This window comes from the organism of the source record quoted next, unplaced genomic scaffold (genome assembly GCF_019419815.1).
Source record: "Pyrus x bretschneideri cultivar Hongxiangsu unplaced genomic scaffold, Pyrus_bretschneideri_v1 Contig8, whole genome shotgun sequence".
NCBI lineage: Eukaryota > Viridiplantae > Streptophyta > Magnoliopsida > Rosales > Rosaceae > Pyrus > Pyrus x bretschneideri.
In genome coordinates, this window is record NW_025999820.1 from 8,969,323 (window position 1) to 8,990,889 (window position 21,567).

The 21,567-nt window shown below is 39.8% G+C and overlaps 3 protein-coding genes, 1 long non-coding RNA gene and 1 pseudogene across 6 annotated transcripts; 3 read left to right on the forward strand and 2 right to left on the reverse strand.

Annotated features, from left to right (window-relative positions):
• Nucleotides 1-113: 113 nt before the first annotated feature.
• LOC125473080 lies at nucleotides 114-1,231 on the reverse strand. Its single transcript, XR_007255001.1, has 2 exons — nucleotides 1,172-1,231; nucleotides 114-332 (listed from the first exon to the last, which is right to left on the reverse strand). It is a non-coding gene; the product is annotated as an uncharacterized LOC125473080 (long non-coding RNA).
• Nucleotides 1,232-1,976: 745 nt separating this feature from the next.
• On the forward strand, nucleotides 1,977-5,996 carry LOC103936694 (serine/arginine-rich splicing factor SR45a). Of its 2 annotated transcripts, none has more exons than XM_048575612.1 (8): nucleotides 1,977-1,980; nucleotides 2,963-2,982; nucleotides 3,966-4,103; nucleotides 4,222-4,245; nucleotides 4,407-4,506; nucleotides 4,629-4,778; nucleotides 5,329-5,398; nucleotides 5,493-5,996. In XM_048575612.1, exons 1-8 carry the CDS (start codon nucleotides 1,978-1,980, stop codon nucleotides 5,726-5,728), a joined length of 741 nt encoding a protein of 246 aa, XP_048431569.1. In that variant the 5' UTR covers nucleotide 1,977; the 3' UTR covers nucleotides 5,729-5,996. The 2 variants fall into 2 exon arrangements, with proteins under 2 accessions (XP_048431569.1, XP_009344819.1); XM_009346544.3 differs by lacking the exon at nucleotides 1,977-1,980 and adding an exon at nucleotides 2,731-2,870.
• An 8,567-nt stretch (nucleotides 5,997-14,563) lies between these two features.
• Nucleotides 14,564-15,334, reverse strand: LOC108866362. Its single transcript, XM_018644860.1, has one exon. It carries the CDS (start codon nucleotides 15,332-15,334, stop codon nucleotides 14,564-14,566), a length of 771 nt encoding a protein of 256 aa, XP_018500376.1.
• Nucleotides 15,335-15,542: 208 nt separating this feature from the next.
• Nucleotides 15,543-17,683, forward strand: LOC103936710 (annotated as a pseudogene).
• Nucleotides 17,684-18,824: 1,141 nt separating this feature from the next.
• LOC103936693 (bifunctional nuclease 2) lies at nucleotides 18,825-21,454 on the forward strand. 2 transcript variants are annotated; one of them, XM_048575295.1, is made up of 9 exons: nucleotides 18,825-19,101; nucleotides 19,369-19,581; nucleotides 19,679-19,731; nucleotides 19,821-19,877; nucleotides 20,222-20,287; nucleotides 20,376-20,489; nucleotides 20,597-20,706; nucleotides 20,796-20,887; nucleotides 21,051-21,454. In XM_048575295.1, the coding sequence occupies exons 1-9, from the start codon at nucleotides 18,840-18,842 to the stop codon at nucleotides 21,101-21,103; spliced, it is 1,020 nt and encodes a 339-aa protein (XP_048431252.1). In that variant the 5' UTR covers nucleotides 18,825-18,839; the 3' UTR covers nucleotides 21,104-21,454. The 2 variants fall into 2 exon arrangements, with proteins under 2 accessions (XP_048431252.1, XP_009344815.1); XM_009346540.3 differs by having other exon boundaries at nucleotides 20,376-20,447.
• Nucleotides 21,455-21,567: the final 113 nt, after the last annotated feature.

Below are 21,567 nucleotides of genomic sequence, written 5' to 3' on the forward strand. Positions count from 1 at the left end.
CAAAAACTTATCCTTCAATCATGTTTTCTGACACACCCCAACCGAGATCAGGGCATGCTGGCCGCCACGTGGAAGTGACGTAGCCATGTGCACAGTGCGGAAGCTAGAAACAGTAATATAAAAGTGCGAATAATTTAAAACTAGCAAATATAGAGTAATAGGATATGTGCTAGTGTAAATAAAACACTGAATTCAGAGCCTAAGGCCTACAGCAGCCCAAAAATAAATGTTACGACAATAGTGCGCCCGTAGGCGACCCTACATAGGTGAAGGTCTGTCAGAATGCCGGGACGTCCCTGGGGAAACCACCGAACCCGCTAAGCTACTAGAACCTGGAGGGGCGCAAAAACAAAAGCGTGAGTGGGCAAAACAAATCTCTTAGAAAACCATTTCATAAAACATAATATAACCCCTCGCCGTAAAACCTGTATACTTCCCAGAAAATAAACATATATACGAAGGTATAAATATTCCAAGTATACGCAAGGATATACCAACATGCTCAAATGTATGTCGTCATGCTCAACGCCTCATAATAACATGCAAATGCTCAGGTATGTATATCACATCAATAGAATAATAAAATGACAGCCGGAGTCCCCTAAGTGACCTGTACGGCTGAACCTAGAGCTCAATTTACCACTCATTCCCTAAACCTGCCCACGAGTCGGAACCACCTATAGTGGTCTGTACGACAAGCCTGGGTGTAATACATATGACGCTCTAGTGCTACGATCACGTGAAGGCTGTGCGAATAATCGCGGGTCACCTACGAGTCGGAACCACCTATAGTGGTCTATACGACAGGACTGTGCACCTAACTTGGATTCAAGCTGAGCGTGTGGTGCGGGAGGTGAACAACACGTGAAGGACTGTGCCCTACTCTGGGCGGGAGCACTAACACCGGGGGTGCAGGTTATGAGCTCTCTAATCACTTCGAATCACTATTTACTGCGAATGTAAACAAAGCTTACCTGGCACTTACCTAAGCCGCCACAGCACCAACATATATGTAATTGACATAAAAATAAATATATAAATCCCCTTATATGCCACTAATCATGCATAGTCATCAATCATATAAAATTAACGGCGTAAAACAAGGTATTTATACTAATTTCTGGGAAATAACATGTATATAGGTATATACGGAAAACAAAAGCCCACTCACTGGTATGTAGAAGGGTCGTAGCCCCCCTGCCTCGAATGTGCACGCTCGTCCTCAGGATACGTGTCACCTATATGCGAATTAACTATAAAAAAGTAAATTTTAAAGCACATAACCGTCCGTTCAAAATAACTTCTCATACATTGCTCAAAATGGACAAATGAATATACCAACGTGATCTACACAACCTCACGATCACAACCATATTTTTAAAATAATTTTTGGACACGTCACGCACCCCCACGCGCCAGCACAGACACGGGTCCACGCGCCCCCACGCGCGGCCACGTGACCTGCACGCTGACGGCGTCAAGTGACGCCGTCAGGAATATTCCCTGGAATATTCCGTTAACCTTGACTGACGCCGTTACTGTCCGTTAGGAATATTCCGTTAACCCTAACGGAATATTCCCCTGTCTTCTCCGGCGAACCGCCGTCGCCGTCGCCGTCGCCGCCGCCGGAAAACTGCAAAATTTTCCAACTTTGTTTTCTCACTCGTTTTTCAACCATTTTTCACGTTCTTTATACCAAAATGAAGCTTAGGACTAGTAGATTCACGTTAGACTAGTTTTAAGGCCTAAAAATCAAAGAATCTCACCTGCAACAACGATCCAAGTTCGGCCAACTTTGAACCAAGCTTTCCCGACGTCCAAATTCACCCAACGAAGCACTCCCAAGCTCCTTGGGACCTCACTAACACATCTACAAGCTTAGAAAGTCCAAAAACATGCTAGATTAGGTTTGCATGAATAGTGTTCAAAACGGAGCTTACGAGATCGACGTGAAAACGACTGGTTTCTCACCTGAAAATGGTACCACTAGACTCCTCTCGGCCTCACCATCACGATGGTGTACTTGGTTCCCTCGATCTGCAAGGATTTGGTGGGTTTTGGGTTTGGTCCGTACATATATGGTGAAGAAGAAGGGGAAAGAGAGAGACACGGGAGAGAGAGAGTGACAGAGACAGAGCCAGAGGGTGAGGGTGAGTGAGACAGTGTGTGTGTGTGTGTGTGTGTGGCCCAAAGCTTGCCAACACCACACCGACAACCAAACAACATAACAAAACAACTAGGGGTAAAATGGTAATTCCACGCGTACGGTTCCGATAATTCCGGGACGGGATGTCACATTTTCGATTTACCCAATTCATGAAAACTATTAATTTATAGGATAATTGATAAGTTGGGCATTCTCGACTCATCAGGCGAAACCGATGGCTTTTTTGTCACGATCGGCTACAGCTAAAGTTCCATTAAAAAGCGTTTTCACGGGGTAGAACCTCCTCAGGAATATAAGGTTTTCATGAGGATTATGATCTGGTGATATTCATCTTCGCTTGGAAGTGAAAGGTTTTATGTTTGAATTTCGTGGATGACAAATTTGATACCAAATTAGTTTGCTCATTGTATGTCTTAATCGAATTTCTCCCCCTTCTAATATAAAAATATATTGTATTAAAAAAAAAAATCATTATGTTTTGGTCTCAAAAACTCGTTATGTTTCTTTAATATAAAGAAAAATCACACCCAATAAACATGTGCCTCGCCGTGTGGGATCGTGTCTCGAACAGATATAAATGTAATTTCCGGTCCAGCGCTTTCCCTTCCAAGAAAGCTCATTGACCCCAAACCCTAATTCCCTCGATTCTTCTCTCTCTCTTCTTTCTCTCTCTAGATCTCTTCGCCTTTGCCCTCTGAAAATGGTAATCTCTCTAAACATTTTCTGCAGCTGTTGCATGCTCGATAAAAGTTCAAAATTTTAATGCGATTTTTATTTTTTAATATTTTTGTGCAGGCGGATTCTCCACGCAAAAAGTAAGCCCTAAAATCCCAATTCCTCTTTTCGATTTCTGGTTCCGAATTGCACCCTGACATGTTTTTTGACAGAAAGAATTGCACTTTAACATGATAGATGCATTGAGGCTTTCGATCTGTTGGAATTTATGTTTACTGTTTTTTGGGTGATGGGAACAATTTTTTGCTATGTTTGTCCGTTTGACCGGTTGCCTTTCATTTTCGTGAATTTTGTGTCGAATTTGATGCTTTAAGGCCCCTTCCTAGGTACATGTAAGAAAGGAAACACACAAATTCCATGTTTTAGGAGCTTCAATCTTACCTGTAGAATACAGTTGATAGATATGCGGGAGCGAATGTGGCGCATGTTAGAAAATCATATGGCTGTGCTTTATGTACCGTGCCGTAGTCTATGAAAGATATTTCTATGGGAAATTTGAGGGTTTGTTTCGGATATCATCTAATGGCCCAACCGTTCTTACACAAGAGGGTTTGTGTTCACCGTCTAGGTGCTGTAATTTTAGCATAGTTGTTTGTAATTCGCTACTAGACTTGGAAGTTTTGACGTTTGAATTATATTGATTTATAGAATGAAGTGACCTGAGAGTTTTATGCTCTTTGATGATTAGTTACTTTTTCCGTTTTGTTCACCAGAATGTTATAAATATGGCCCGTATAGTGGGGCGAAATGCCCAATTATGAATTGTTACACTATTGAATCAGGGAAGCTCTAGTTATGCAGGGGCTCATATGATTCCATTTCGATTGGTTTGTTGTACGATCCACGTGGCTTGCTTTTCTTGCTTGGAACATTAATAGGGTCTGTTAAAACCACACTATAGGCAAACGTTTTTTTGTATGGTATATTGGCTTTGAGTTTGTGGTCTTCATTATGTAGATTCACTATGCAGACTGCAGAGGGGTTCAAATCAGATTATCAATAGTTAGTTTTTATTTATTTGATGATTCTCATATATTTTATGTCATGCTTATGGATAAATCAGGTATTCTCGATCCCCTTCTCCATGGAGAGCTCAGTCCAGGTCCAGGTCTAGGTCTAGGTCTTGGTCTAGGCCTCGATCAAGGTCGAGATCATGGTCTAGGCCACCAAGGCAGAGGTCTCGCTCTAGAAGTCGTGGCAGGTTGATGTTCATCTTTGGCTTAAATGAATTTTTCACTATATTACTGATTGAATTTAATAACTTTAACTTCCATGTGCCACTTATATTTCTGATACATGGTTGACATCTTTTGGTGCAGATCAAGGTCCAGAAGTCCTGGCAGGTTGGTGTACGTTTTAGTTTTGGTTTTGAGTAGTATACGTGTTTTTAAAGTTGAATCTTGTCATACCTTCTTTCAATTTATGGCACTGATATTTTTCTGTGCTGGCCACATGGTCTGAAGGTGCTGCTAGTGCTCAACTCAGTTGTTTTTTTGTGTGGTAGGTCTGCTGCTATAAATCCTGGAAATACACTGTATGTTACTGGCCTATCTACAAGGGTCTCAGAGAAGGATGTTGAAAGGCACTTTTCAAAGGAGGGAAAGGTGCTTCTCTTTTATTGTTTTTTTATTTATTTTAAATTTACTTGTTTTAAAATATTTTACTAAAACTTGGTTTAATGACAAATTGTTTTCATTTATAATTCATTTTTGTTTTTCATTCTCAGGTAGCTTCATGCTTTCTTGTTATGGAACCTAGGACTCGGATTTCTCGTGGTTTTGCCTTTGTTACAATGGACTCTGTTGAAGATGCTGAACGCTGCATTAAACATCTCAACCAGTCAGTTCTGGAAGGTCGATACATAACTGTTGAGAGGGTAATGTGATTTTAATATGGTTATAAACTTTAAACCATTTGGTTGGTTTTTCTTTTTCTTGACTTGGAAGTTTTCTGGTTATATTCAGAAGTCATTGCGTCAGCTATGTTGGCAGCAATCACAGATGATGAGTTTATCCACGTCAACTTTAGTGAAACAGCTTGATCAATGGCAAGCTTAAACAGCATTTCAAATGTGCCTGATCAACTAAACATAGCAACTATATTCCAACAACTATACAACTTCAGCATTCACTTTCAATTTTCAACCCTCAACTAATCCACGGACATTACGAACAACTTTCTAATCAGGCTTTTATGGTATTTCATAACTGGCATTTGTTTTATGGACGCTAATCGTATCACATATGTGCCTGGATATCTTGTGATTGTTTCTGTATCCAGATTGATCACTTCATTTCGATAACAAATGAGGTTTCTTTGTGGATTATTATTTCTGTTGTTTTTCTAACTTTGTTTATGATTCTCTTTTTTCATTTTGAGATTCTGTACTGGATGTTTCAGTAATTGAGGATTTATAATTATTTCAGTCTCGGAGGAAGCGACCAAGAACGCCAACACCTGGGCATTATCTTGGGCTGAAAAATACTAGAGACCATGGTATGTTTGATATGCCTTTCATAATAAGGTATCTGTTCCCTTTCTGTGATTTGTTTGCCCCTCTCTCATTTTTGAATACCTGCATGTTTGAAAGGCTACCGAGGTGACCGTGGTCGAGATCGTGAACGTGAACGTGATCACAGTAGGTACCGTGGGGGCTCAGGTCGTGATGACTATGGATATCGGAGGTCACCAAGGCGCTCACCCTATAGAGGTGGCCGCGATTATTCTCCTAGGGGCGGCTCACCTTATGGCGGAAGATCAAGAAGAGAGAGGTCTTATTCTCCATATGGCAGCCCGGAGAGGAAGTATGCCCGCGGCTCCAGATGAGTACATGTGCTGTATCTCCCGTCCGTCAAGAGTGACTAATCTGGAAACATGATGTAGCATTGTATTGATCTGTGTCTTGGAGTCTGATGTTTGTCTTGTTTCGTTTTCCCGTGTTTTTTTACCGAGTTGTAGGATTGCTGGTTCTTTACTTTGGATATGGGATTGAAATAATATGTGGCTTGTATTCGTCGATTTAGAGTGATAAATCACACCGCACTCGCAGATACTCCAACAAAATTAATGATTTGTTAATCTTTTAGTTCTTACATTTAAAGGTTGTGAATAATGTTGTGAAAATGAGGATATGTGCTATATTTAGAATAGTGGTCGGGGCTTTTGAGTACGTATTTAGTGCAACGCCCTATAGAACAATGAAGTAATGTATTCATACGAACTTTGGCCCTCAGCAACTCAAATAAATAAATAAATAAACTTGTGTTATAAATAGGCAAAAATTAGAAATAATCTTTGCTAAGGACATGAACAAAGCAAGTGCAAAATATCACATTGTTTTGTTGTAATTATAACTAAAATGATTGTAGATAAAAAGAGGAAGAGATGGATACTGATATTATGATATTATTACTTCCAGTTCTTTTCTCTTTTAGTTGTGCATTGATCACCCACAAAGTGCTCTATTTATAGAGCCACATCCGTAGGTTTACAGAGAATGAAAATCACATCTGTGACAAACCAAACAATCATCCGTAATAAACCACTTTTGAAAAAGCACAACACAACAAACTATTTCCTACTATTCCCATGTGGGCATTCAATCATCCTCACAATTTTTATTATGTTATATAAAAAGGCAAAAGTTAGAGAAATAACTTTTACTAAGGATAGAAGCGAGACTGTTGCAAAATATTACACAAAATGAATGCAGATAAGAGAGAAATAAGAGGATATTGAAAATATTCTAACTTTTCTTTCTTTATTTTGTTGTTGTTATTATATTGTTGTTCTTGTTTGTTGAACACTTGTAATACTCTATTTATAGAGCAACTATCTTGGAAACAAACATATTACACTATTAAGCATATGAAATGTTTACTATATGCATGTGAGCATACATACCCACTATTTACAACACTCCCCCTTGGATGCCCACATATCAATCATCAGTTGCCTCGTTAAAACCTTGCTTGGAAAAATCCAGTGGGAAAAAACCATAACGAAGGAAAAAGTATACACTTTTACCCGGATTGTTGATATGGTGTTAAGCATGCTTGTGTTGCCTCGTTAAAACCTTGATAGGAAAAACCTAGTAGGAAAAATCATAATCGAAGGAAAAAGAGTACAACTTGCATGTATTATGGATGCTCCCCCTGAATTGTATCTACCCCTGATTCTGCATTCTTCAAATTTGTAAGCCAACGTAATCCAATTCCCTGCACTAACTTTTGAAATGTGCACTTTGGTAGAGAATTGGTAAACAAGTCTGCCAAATTTTCATTGGAACGGATTTGTCTGACCTCAATCACTTTGGCCTTCTGAAGCTCATGTGCACTGAAAAATCTTAGAGATATGTGTTTGGTTTTATCGCCATTGATAAATCCTTCCTTCATTTGGGCAACACGGGCTGCATTATTTTTATGGATGACAGTTGGATTGTCTGTCTTTAAAGGTAGACCACATGAATTCCGGATGTGATGGATCATTGATCTTAACCAAGAACATTCACGACTTACTTCATGTAAAGCAATTATTTCCCTGTGATTGGAAGATGTAGCAACTAATGTTTGTTTTGTTGATCGTCATGAAATTGCAGTATCTCCATTAGTGAACACATATCCATTTTGTGAGCAGGCTTTATGCGTATCAGAGAGGAAACCAGCATCTGCATATCCAACAAGAATCTGATCATTTGTGGATTTCTCTGAGTAGAAGAGACCCATGTCTGTTATTCCACGAAGGTATCGCAATACATCTTTGATTCCCTTCCAATGAAGAATTGTTGGAGTAGAGCTATACCTCACTAACAAGTTGACTGATAATGCTATATTTGGTCTAGTACATTATGCTAAATACAATAAAGTACCTATTGCACTCAAATATGGTACTTCTGGACCAATGACCGGTTCATCATCTTCTTTTGGACGGAATGGATATTTCTTAATGTCCAAAGAACGAACGACCATTGAGGTGCTAAGTGGATAAGCTTTGTCCATACCAAATCGTTTCAGTATTTTTTCAATGAAATCGGATTGATGGACCAAAATTCCATTAACACAATGCTCGATCTGCAGGCCAAGACAATATTTTGTTTTCCCAATGTCTTTCATTTCAAATTCGCTTTTCAGATATTGAACAGTTTTATTGAGCTCTTCAGGGATTCCAACGAGGTTCATATCATCGACATATACTGCTACTATAGCAAATCCAGTATTTGATTTCTTAATGAACACACAAGGGTAGATGACATCGTTAGTATATCCTTCTTTAATCAAATACTCACTAAGACGATTATACCACATTCGTCTAGATTGTTTCAGCACATATAATGATCGCCTTAATTTGATTGAGAATATACCTCGTGGTTTGTTAGTTGCTTCAAGCAACTTAAGTCCTTCTGGGACTTTCATATATATGCCAGTATCTAATTCTCTATATAGATACGCGGAGATGACATCCATAAGTCGCATGTCAAGTTTTTTTGAAACCACCAAACTTATTAAGTAACGGAACGTAATTGCGTCAATTACAGGAGAGTATGTATCTTCATAATCAATTCCAGGTCTTTGTGAAAAACCTTGTGCAACGAGTTGTGCTTTATATCTTGCAATCTCGCTTTTCTCGTTGCATTTCCTTGTGAATACCCATTTGTAACCCACGGGGTTTACACCAGGCGGGGTTTGGATTACCAGTCCAAAAACACTTCGCATTTCCAAGGAATTTAATTCTACCTGAATTGCATCTTTCCACTTAGGCCAATCTTATCTCTGTTTGCATTCTTCAACAGAGCGGGGCTCAATGTCATCGCTTAATATAATTTCAGTGGCTATTGCAAATGCAAACATGTTGTCGATGATTATTTCATTTCTTTTCCTGAATGATTTCATTTGGGTTCAACTGTGCCCTCATCTTTCTCTTTCGAGGGGTTAAATCTTTTGGCCTTGGGGGTCTACCACGCTTTAGGTGTGCATTAGATGAATCATTCGCTGCCAATTTATTTTGTCCAACAGGGACATCAATTCTTGCAGGTGCATTTGCAGCTAGTATATATGACTTTGTCACTTTCGAAGCATCATTAAATGCATTTGGCATTTGATTAGCAATATTTTGAAGATGAACGATCATTTTCACTTCATTTTCACATTGAATGCTTCTCGGATCAAAAAGAGACAAAGTGGGAACAACCTATGTCAGCTCTTGCCGTTCTTCTGGAACGGTTTTTTTTCTCCTTAACGACAGGAAAATTGTTTCATCAAAATGACAATCAGCAAAACGAGCTGTAAACATATCGCCTGTCAAGGGTTCCAAATATCTAATGATAGATGGTGAATCAAAACCCACATAAATTCTCAGTCTACGCTGAAGTCCCATTTTAGTACGTTGTGGTTGTGCAACAAGCATATAAACAACACAACCAAAAACTAGTTGATGTGAAATGTTTGGTTGATGTCCAAACACAAATTGTATTGATGAATATTGGTGGTTGGCTATGGGTCTCAATCTAACCAATGATGTAGCATGTAAGATGACATGTTCCCATGCAGAGACTGATAATTTCGTTTTCATGAGCAGAGTGCGGACTATTAATTTAAGCGGCTTGATAAATGCCTCTGCAAAACCATTTTGAGTATGGACAAGAGGAACATGATGTTCAACATCAATGCCCAGTGCCATCCAGTAATCATCAAAGGTTTGAGATGTAAATTCACCAGCGTTATCAAGTCGGATTGACTTGATAGGATGATCTGAGAACTGTGCTCGCAACTTAATTATTTGAGCAAGAAGTCTCGCAAAAACTACATTTCGAGTAGACAATAGGCAAACATGTAACCATCGATTAGATGCATCAACTAGAACCATAAAATATCGAAATGGTCCACAATGTGGTTGAATAGGCCTACAGATATCCCCTTGAATTCTTTGCAAAAATGATGGGATTCAGCATCAACCTTTAGTTGTGATGGTCTAGTTACTAACTTCCCTTGAGGACAAGCCTTGTAAGGGATATCATTTGAGGTAGTGATGTCTTTGCTCAATAATGGATGTCCATTAGAGTTGGTAATGATCCTACGCATCATGGTAGATCCCGGATGACCCAGACGGTCATGCCAAAGTATGTAAACTTTTGAATTTATGAACTTCTAGTTCATGAAAGCATGTACCTCAATTGTCTTTATGTATGTATAATACAATTCACTCGATAAATCATGCAACTTCTTAAATATACGCTTCTGGATATCATTAGAGGTAATGCATAAATATTGCACATTTTCTGCACTTTTCGTTTCAATGTGGTATCCATTTAGAAGTATGTCTTTAAAACTCAACAAATTTCGAGTGGATTGAGTAGCGTACAACGCATTCTGTATGAACAATATTGTTCCATTTGGTAACATAATCTGGGTTTTTCCTGAGCCTTCAATTACATCTGATTGCCTTGATATTATTGTTACTTTTACTTTTGCAAGTACCAAGTTCGAGAAATACTTTCGATTAAATGCGTGGTTGCGCAATCTGCAAGACAAAAATCTCCGCCATTGCTCTTGTTTTGAGAATAACCATAATTTTTATCTATGTTCTTCGAGTAAAGAAATTACAGTTAAAAAGCAGTTTATTCATACTGGAATACTACTTTTATCAAATTGAAAATGCGAGCATTAAACCCAATTACTGGAACATTATTTCACATAATGAGAGAAAGTATTGTTGTTACCCCTAATCCCAGTTACTAAACCTCGTAATATTGTCTTATTTATTTTATATTTGACAGCATATATCCCACCGGTTTTGCAAAACGTTATGTTCCACAACACGCATCGCAAGTGCAACGACCATGCTAGTCTCTCTAAACCCCCCGACACCTCGCAGGCTCTCGCTGCCACCATACAGTTCCTGCGAAAGCTCCACGCCCCTCTCTCCTCTTTCATCTCGTCCTACTCCGTCCAACCCGACCATTTCGACGAAGACCATGTAATCGGCGACTGCGTCGTCTTCGAGGAAGGCGTGTTCGACGACCCTTATCTCCAAAAATACCGTTTCAGCCCCAAGAAAGTGAAACCCAGAAGAGATGTTTCTGAAATCGGTGTTAAAAAACAGAAAGATCTTCGAGAGACTAAAAGAGAAGGAAGTTCAATACACACTTGGTTTCTGGGAGAATTATCTTATTGAATTCAAAGATAACATAGACTACTTATAGCCTTACAAGATAACTGAATGAAAATAACAAACCACGATTTTATAGCACCTAGAATCGTGGTATCTGACTAGGGTTAAAGACTGAACGTGAAACAATACTGGTTCCTTAATAATAGGAATTATTAACGACTACAAAGTGGACCTAGAAACTAGGAAGCTTAACCCTAGTGGTTAAGAGACTCCTAACAAGTTTAACATCCTCCCTTAAACTGAATGTTATCACTATTTAGTTTATTCCTGGATAAGCACAGATGCCCAACAAGCCTCGCAGCTTCAAGAAATCTTCAAGCTTCAACGGTTTTGTGAAAATATCTGCAATTTGCTCCTGGGTTGAGCATTGAACCAAATCTACAACTTCTTCCTTTGTAAGATCACGCAGGAAGTGAAAGCGGACATCAATGTGTTTGCTTCGACCATGCAGAACTGGATTTTTTGAAAGTTTGATAGCTGATACGTTGTCACATAGTAGCACCGTAACCTTGCACTGATTATGACACAATTCCTTTAAGATTCTCCTTAACCAGACAGCTTGACAAGCACTAGATGCAGCTGCAATAAACTCGGCCTCAGTGGTAGAAAGAGTGACCACTGGTTGTTTCTTCGAAGACCAAGACACAGCTCCTGAACTCATTAGGAATACATAACCTGAAGTACTCTTTCTGTCGTCTTGATCCCCTGCATAATCACTGTCTGAGTATCCCAGAAGCTCCTGATTTCCTCCCTTTCTGTAAAACACCCCAAGGCCAATGGTTCCCTTCACATACCTCAACGCTCTTTTTGCCGCCTGTAAATGCATTTCAGTAGGGCGCTCCATGTACCTGCTGATCAAGCTTACTATAAATGCCATGTCAGGCCGTGTAGCCGTTAAATACATGAGGCTTCCTACAATTTGTTTGTAGAAGGTGCTGTCCACCCTTACTCCTCCTTCATCCTTCCTTAACTTAAACCCTGGAACTGCTGGATTATCCACTGGATTGCATTGATCCATGTTGAACCTGTTGAGCACCTCATGTGCATATTTACGTTGGCCAATGAATACCCCATCCGACCGTTGCAACACCTCAATACCCAAGAAAAACTTCATTTTTCCAAGATCAGTCATATCAAATTCTATCATCATGGATCGTTTAAATTCTTCAAACATAACTTCATTGTTTCCAGTAAAGATTAAATCATCTACATACAGACAAACAATCAAAACTTTACCTCCATCCGCTGCTTTGATGAACAAAGTGTGTTCATATGGACACTTCTTGAAACCTTCATTGACAAAGTAAGTCTCTATCCGGCTGTACCAAGCTCGAGGAGCTTGCTTGAGACCATACAAGGCTTTCTTAAGCTTGTATACTTTGTGTTCATGTCCTATTCTCTCATATCCAAGAGGCTGAGCAACGAAGACTTCTTCATTTATCTCTCCATGCAGAAACGCAGACTTGACGTCTAGTTGATAGAGCATCCATCCCTTTTGAGCAGCAAGTGAAATCACGACTCGAATGGTGTCGAGTCTAGCCACCGGTGCAAATACCTCAGCATAATCTACCCCATACTCTTGACTGTACCCTTTTGCAATGAGTCGCGCCTTATACTTATCTACTTCCCCATTCTCATTGAGTTTTGTCTTGTAAACCCATTTAACACCGATAACTTTGCCTCCAGGGGGTAACGTAGTAAGTTCCCATGTTTCATTCTTTTCGATAGCCTCGATCTCTAAGTTCATGGCTTGCCTCCATTTTTCATTCTTAACTGCATCTTCATAGAAGATGGGGTCACTATCAGGGAACTCAACCATGCCTGCAATATTGGAACCTTCTGAAGCCACAGCCATGCATGCAACGTTGGAGTCTTCCTCCTCGGAACAACCTTCCCCACTTACATAGTCTCGCATCCATACTGGTGGTCTTCGTATCCGTGCCCCATGAGGTGAGTTCTCCATAGTCTCTTCACTGCTTTCACCCTCCTCAGTGCTACTAGCTTCTGATCCCTCTGCATTATCGCCATTTTCTGTACCCTCTTCCTCGTCTGATTCCCACTCAAGGTTTGCTGCAATATCTCCTGTGTAACAGGCCTCCCACTCCCAACTTTGATCCTCGTCAAAAACAACATCTCGGCTCACAATTAATCTTTGAGAAATCGGATCATACAATCTATAGGCTTTTGACTCATCACTCACCCCAAGGAATATGCATTTCAAGCTCTTGTTGTCAAGCTTTATTCTTCTGTTATCTGGTACATGGACGTGAGAAATACATCCAAAGATTCTAAAGTGACTCACTGATGGTTTCTTTCCACTTCATGCCTCTTCTGGAGTCTTGCTTCCTCTTCTGGAGTCTTGCTTCTTACTGCAAGTGTGGGACTCCGATTAAGAATATGCACAGTCCAATTTACAGCTTCAGGCCAAAATGTTTTTGGGATGTTCTTTCCAGAAAGCATACTTCGGACCATGTTCATAATTGTCCGATTCTTCCTCTCGGCAACTCCGTTTTGCTGGGGTGAGTATGCAGCTGTGAGTTGTCGTCGTATGCCATTCACTTCACAAAAGTTAGTGAACTCTTGTGATGTGAATTCTCCTCCTCTGTCAGTGCGAAGAGCCCTGATGTATACTCCTGTTTCTTTTTCAACCCTAGCTTTATAGTTCTTAAAAACAACAAAAGCTTCAGACTTTTCTACCAAAAAATACACCCAAGTTTTACGACTAAAATCATCTATGAAGGTGATGAGATACCGTTTCCTCCTATGTGATATTGGATTGATTAGCCCACAGATATCAGCATGAATTAATTGAAGAATACCTGACGCCCTCCATGTGCTTTCCTTAGGAAAAGAATCCCTTCGTTGTTTCCCCACCAAGCAATCTTCACAAACCTTCGAAGTAACTTTGAGCTGTGGCATACCCTCCACCATCTTCTTCTGTTGAAGAACTTTGAGACCACTCCAGCTTAGATGACCATATCGACAGTGCCAAAGTTGGGACTGTTCCGAGACGATAGATACGAGACATTTTTGCTCCCTTATCTGACATCGTACAATGAGAATGAACATCCTGTTATGTGACATAGCAGTTTCAATGATTAAGCCCCGCTCAGGATGAAACATTTTGCAAGCTCCGTGTTGCATGAGAACTGCAAGACCTTTCTCTTGTAGTTGTCCAATACTCAGTAGATTATTCTTCAAATCTGGTACATAGAATACCTCAGTAATCACATGCATGAGTCCATCTATCTCCATTCGAACACTGCCATTTCCCTGCACTGTCAGGCTGGCATCATTTCCTAGTTTAACAGAATCTTTGAAGCCTTCATTAAGATCACAGAAAAGCTCCTTCTTGCCACTCATATGATTGCTGCACCCTGAATCTAGAAACCACACACAGTCACTGCTAGTCTTGTTATCATCCACATATGCCATAAGTAGCATCTCTTCACTTGTCTCGGCCAGGTTTACTTGTTTCTCTTTTTTAGGGCACTCCTATTGAAAATGGCCAAGCCTGTGACAGTGATAGCATTCCACTGTGGATTTGTCAAATCCCGATCGACCACGTCCTCTTCCTCTTCCGCGGTAAGAACTACGGCCTCCTCTTCGTCCTCCATCATTCGTAACTTGTAGTGCTTGTTCATCCTCAGTATGCCTACACATTCTTTGCTCATGAACCAACAGACTGCTTTGAAGTTCGTCAATGGACAAACTGTCTATATCATTTGATTCCTCAATGGAGCACACAACATAATCAAACTTTGGAGTCATGGATCTTAAGATTTTCTCGATGACCACCACATCACCCATCTGTTCACCGTGCACTCTCATCTTGTTGGCAATGGTGAGAGTTCGAGCAAAGTACCCATTAACAGACTCATCCACCCTCATGTGGAGTACTTCAAACTCTTTGCGAAGAGCTTGCAACTGTGCACGTTTGACCCGAGCCGTGCCTTGATATTTTTGCTTCAAGGAGTCCCAAATGTCTTTTGCTGTATCCTTTTTCAAAATTGTCTCCAAGATCGATCGATCGATGGCTTGAAACAGATAATTCTTTGCCTTAAGATCCTTTAGCCTTAGATCTTCGATTGTCTTCTTCTGTACCTCTGTAGGATCCACTCCTTCTGCTACTGCAGGAACCCCAATTTCTATCAAACTCCAGTATTCTTTGGATCGCAGAAAATTCTCCATCAGCATGCTCCAATGATCATAGTGCCCATCAAGCTTAGGAATGGCTGGCTGCACAAAACTACTTTCTCCTGCCATATCGCTGCTCATTCTCACTGCACTCGTGTTTACTGTCAGACTTTAAATCAGGCCCCGTGGTGGGGCTCTGATACCAGATGTTAAAAAACAAAAAGATCTTCGAGAGACTGAGAGAGAAGGAAGTTCAATACACACTTGGTTTCTGGGAGAATTATCTTATTGAATTCAAAGATAACATAGACTACTTATAGCCTTACAAGATAACTGAATGAAAATAACAACCCACGATTTTACAGCACCTAGAATCGTGGTATCTGACTAGGGTTAAAGACTGAACGTGAAACAATACTGGTTCCTTAATAATAGGAATTATTAACGATTACAAAGTGGACCTAGAAACTAGGAAGCTTAACCCTAGTGGTTAAGAGACTCCTAACAAGTTTAACAATCGGATCGGAGAATTTGGTTTCGGACCAGTGGCAGGAGGTGCAGGAGAACGAAGGGGATGGTGTGAAATCGAGTGACCGAGTGGCGCCGAAGAATCCGAGGTGGGCCGTTTATGGGAAGGGTTTGGAGGATGTTGCAGAGTTCTTTAACAGTGGGAATTATGAGCCTGGCGTTAAGAAATCTGAAGTGAAGGTAGTTGCTTATTTGTACTGAAATTTTGGATGGGATTGCGACTTTTTTTCGAATTTAGATTGCAAATGTGAGCTTTGAGTTTTATTGGAAAAGTAGTGAACTTTGGTGTGTAGGTGTAGGATAATGTGGGGAGGTATAATTCTTTATATGTTTTAGATGATAGTCAAGTGTTCAAGCTCTCTTTTTAGCCGATTTTTCGGCGTGGATAACTTTTTTTAGGTGGGATTTGAATTGGTTCTTGTGGTTTTGTTTATTTGATATGGTCTGTGAGATGTTGTTTATTGCTTGGATGAATAGGACCCCGTAAGTTGCTTTCGAAAGAGGAAAAGGCTCTGCTTAATAAGCGAAAATCTGATATAGCTGTTGCTACCTCTGTAAGTGTCCCTTTTTCTTATGATCATTAGTACATGGTTAGGAAATTGTACCTCAGTGAAATTGAACCTTAAATGTTGTACCCCCTACGTAAATTTGCACGGAGACGCATTGTCGTAGTTGTAATTTGATGAACTTGAAGCTGTTAACTGTAAAGTATTTGTAAACTCTTTCAGAGCAAATGGCTACCCCTGCATACTCTTTGCTGCATCGAGAGAATTTTACCTTATGGATGCTTTATTGAAACATAATGCTGATATCAATGTCGTGGATAAGGTATGTAAATGGCCGCCTTTTACATTAGAATGTTAAATGCAGAATATTGTTCTTGGCTTTTCGATACTGATTTGAGATTTGGTTCATTTCTTCTCCAGGATGGTTGGAGCGCGTTTCACAAAGCAATTCTTGGTAAAAACCAGGCCATCACGAACCATCTTTTGAGAAATCAGCTAATCCATTTGTTCGTGATAAAATTCACCTAGTGTATCGCTGTATCCAGTTTGGTATTGGTGTGAAGATTATTGTACCAATTAAATGTTTATGGTGAAAACCAGGATGGCGCCACCTTGATGCATTATGCCGTCGGAACAGCTTCCAGTCAAGCAATCAAAATTCTTCAGTTATATAGTGTTGATATAAACCTTCAGGACAACATACGATTTTAATTTCCCCTCACTTTATTATGCAACTTCAATCAATAATAATTCAGAAAAGTAAACTTAAAAAATATTTTACTTTCTCTATAGGATGGTTGGACGCGGTTACACCTAGCTGTTCAAGGCCGAAGAACAGATGTTGTGAGGCTTTTGCTGATTAAAGGAGCGGATAAGACATTGAAGAACAAGGTAAACATAGTATTTCTGGATTCTGCACATGCTTGAACTGTCCTCCTTGATTTCTCTTCTTACATAACGATGTTCAAGTCGAAGCAACTTTTTGACTTTCCAGTACATGCTTCTCATCTCCTTGATGTGGAACCGTAAGATCTGCGTATGTTACGAGAATTGATTGCAAGTCGTTTGCTTTCTTGCAGGATGGTTTAACCCCTCTTGACCTTTGCCTCTACACTGGTCAAGACACGAGGACTTACGAGCTAATTAAGCTGTTGAAGCTTCTTCCGAAGCCGCATTAACGGGTTGATACTCTAACCGCGTATCCGCCTCATCGGTGCCTCAGCTGGCCAAATGATAATGGCAAACCACGGTTTGATCTGCCATAACTTTTACATCAAAGTTTCAGCAGCAGCAGTCCAATTTGCGAGCCGATACTGTTACAACTTCAAAAATGCCAACCGGAATATCGAAAGGAGAACATTTGAATCTCAAAGTCATTGGCTTTCTTACTAACTTTGTAATTGTATGTAATTACGAGCTAATCAATCATGTCACGTTATGTTGACCTGTCATTGCTATGCTGAATATTTATTAAACTTTGTTAAGGCCCAAAATTTGTAGGTTACCAATTAGAACAATTAACTCTTGATGGGTTCAAGTTTAAAGCTGTGAAATAATGGACTCAAGATTAAGTTTTTCATCGTTCAAAATGGGGCTACATTCACTATGGTGCTCGGGATATATTAATTTAATGATTACAAGAAGCGCTCAGTCATAGTCTAGATTCTTTTTCCTCACAAACGTTTGGTCCCATATAAGAGGCACTACCCCCATTAAATAGGCCCTTAGCAAGTCCAAAAGGTTTTGGGTTCATTTTATTTTGGCATTAAATGAGCTACCTATGTAGGCTACGTGCTAGCTATTCTTTTGTATATTAGTTGACATGTTGCGGTGAGGTGATGGTAACTTAGTTGGGATTACATGTGTTATCGGCCAAAACGTGTACCAAGCACAAGCTCAGCCTTGACTAGTCACCGGTGTTCCTTCCTAGCAATGGTTTGGCAACCTTTACGTCTCATCCAAGACTTCTGTCTTCGCTGATGACCGACAAATATGCTATCTGAGTAGGCCTGTTCTTAGAGCCTCGTACCATAAAACTGTCAATTTACCCACATGCCTGTGTCTGTCAAAAAATACTTTATATTACTTAGTCCATTCAGATTGGTGAGTGATCGGCCATAGCGCTTAGAAATGCTCCTTTCTAATTTCATTGGGCCTTGGACTTCTTCACCTTTATTCGACCTTGACCTTTCTTGGACTTTTGTCGGGCATTTTTTCGGCCTGTACTATTTTGAGGGTCAATAAAAGGGACCCTTCATGCATTAACAAATGTTATGTTATGTCGACATGTCGAGAGGTACTATTGTCAGACACGTATATTTGTGCAAGCACTGAGTCAAAACCGACGGAGCCACCACCGGCCCACGGAAACGATCGAGTTGAGTTAATTTATTCGGGGAGACATGTCTCTAAGAGGGAGGATTAGAACAAAATTATAAAATAATTAATCATTAATTAGACTCGTTGATCACATTGATTAGAAAAAGAGTTAAAAAGGCAGCCGCAAATGAAAGAGGAAAGCGCCTAGTTGAAACCGAAGCTAAGCTCAACTTTCTCTCTCCTACCTTTCTCTGTCTATCTTGATATTTTTGTTTGGTACAATGCTTGGAGCCGGAGCTCAATGCCGCGGCCCGGATCGCTTAGCTGCCATCCGTCCGATTCCAAACACTTCTTCTTCTTCCTCCTCCTCTTCGCGCCACTTGGTCTGCACGGTTCGGTTAGGGTTTAACAGATCACCAAAACGGTGCAATTCGCTCAAATCGCTCCGCATTGCCTGCTGCAACTCTTCCTCTCCCTCCAGATCCAGCAAAGCCGACGATCATCACGATTTCGACTACATCCAAGCTTCCCTCCTCCTCTCAGGTCCCATCTCTCTCTCTCTCTCTCTCTCTCTCTCTCTCATCGCATGCATATACATATTTATATGAATATACGGATACGGACATTTCTATGCATTCGTGATTATCGAATTGATTTTGATTTGATTTTGTTGAAATTCTTACAACTTCGTCCGAAAGATGAAGTCTTTGTTACCTAAATTCTGCAATTTTGTCCTAAAGTGGAGTAATTTGATGCTAATTGAGTGTGATTAGGTCTTTGAAATTGTTTATTTGTGTTTAATTACTGCAGAAACTATATCTCACTACCGTATGCAAAGGCGAGGTTTTCAAGAAGAAACGAAATGGCAGTCATCTGGTAAAATGCGTCCCTTTCCCGTCCGAGCCAGCCGACAACATAATTTTTTCGATACATTAGGCCGAAACTTTGTCCATCGTTTCCAAAGTCCGACGATTTTTCTGAAGATTTCTTGTGATGGAGACTTTTTGCTTCCAATTGTTGTAGGTATATTAAGTTATGCGTGTCATATGAATGAATGTGAATGTAATTTGGAGTACACATCCTCGGTCATTAAATTTCGTTATCTGGTTTTTGTTTTCAGGCGAATTCGCGATCGAAAATCTCATAGACGGCCAATGGGGAGATGAGAATGGGGTAACTGCATGAACTTTGTAATTCATTTGGTTGCATTGATGCCTTCTTGTGTAAAATGTGTATTGATCCCAAAATCGGTCTTGCTGCAGGACCCCCCGGATCAATTTCACTTTATGAGAAATCTCGTTGACAAACTCGGCTATCAAGTATGGAGCTAATTTTTTTCCATGTGTTAGGTTTATTTTTTGAAGGGCCAAAGATAATGCTTTTGTCGTTTGTCCTTTTCTTGCTTTAGCTACTCACTAGTCTCACTTATGTTTATTGCATGTTCATAAGAAATATGATGATACCAATAAGTAGATTTTAGAAGTGAGTGTTGAGAAAGGGCTGCAAGCATGTAATTTGTCTGACTTAAAAGGACATCCATAGTCTTCAGATCCCTAATGGGTAGTGTTGCATTTTAATTGTACTAAACTAAATTTCCAAGTTCAAGGTGGCATGTAAAACCATTCAGATCATTGTCTTATTTATGTCAATTCTTCAATTCCAGGTGAATATGGTGAGAATTACGGAAAGAGTGCGGAATAATTACTTTGCCAGATTGTACTTTAGCAAGGTGGTAAAAGTTAAAACCCTGATGAGTTATGTCCTAATCTTTTAAAGAAAGTGAAGCAAGCTTATAACATTGAGGTTCCTGTTTGCAGCCAGGGGAAAATGGCTTTCTTAGTGTTGATGCACGCCCATCAGACGCCATAAATTTCGCACATAGATGCAAGGTGTCTATCTCTTGTCTTCCTCAACACAAATGCTCATACTTTGTCAGTAAATATTCCTGCTTCTTCATGTGCAAGAAGAAACCTTCTGTTTAAGCATGATCGTGTCGTTGAAATTGATGTTAAGTTCGAGTGACACTTGCCATGTGCAGGCACCCATATATGTAAACAAACAGATTGTCTTAACAGATGCAGTGAGGTTCAGTTATGGGATGGGCGGAGGGCGCGTGACAAAGTCTTGTTATGATGTATCTCTTGACAGGTACTTCCAACTGAATTGTATTTTGGGGGCCTCTATTTTGCGTCGTCATTCTTTTCTGTATGTCTGATCATATGTTACATTCTTTTCAGTGCTATAGAGGGCCCAGATTCTTTAATTCAAGAACTTGGTTTGGTCAAGAATATCAATCTAGCTATCAAAGAGGAAAGATATAAAGATGCAGGTATTTTATCGGGACTTCAATTCACTGCTTTTCTAACATATACAATTACTAAGTCACGTTACGATTTCCCATTGTTTTTTATTTCAACAACTTGCTTTGGATTGCTTGATTCATGTTTATATGGTTATTAGATAATTTGTAAATTAACGGCTTGTTCCTGCAGCCATATGGAGAGACGAACTATTCAAGCTTCGCAAGTCAATTCAAGGGCCTTGATCACTATATAAGGTTATTCTGCTCTAATGAGTCGTTTCTTCAACGAATATGCCTTCTAGACCTCTGGCATAGCTTTTCATTGTGAAGATTATGGTGCAAGGAAGACCTTTACGAGTTATTGGATAACGAGGGAACTTCTATAATATTTAATGTACAGCCGCCTTAGAAAATTTCCCCAAATATGTAAATATTAATCGTGTATCGAGTTCCCTAAAGACGGTCGGTAAATCTTACCAAACTGTCTGTAAATCTACTGTCAATAACTTTTGGAGATGCATATCCGTAACTCTACTGTCTGTAAATCTTACCAAACTGTTGTATGAAAAGAAGGATCAATAGTGTTTGCCCAAATTTTTTTTAATCGAATCGAAGAATCTTCTTTCAAAAGATATTGGATGTTTCTACTGAAATTTACGTTCTTGCGACTCTAAAGCTTGCGTATCAGAATCCTTGACAACGATAGC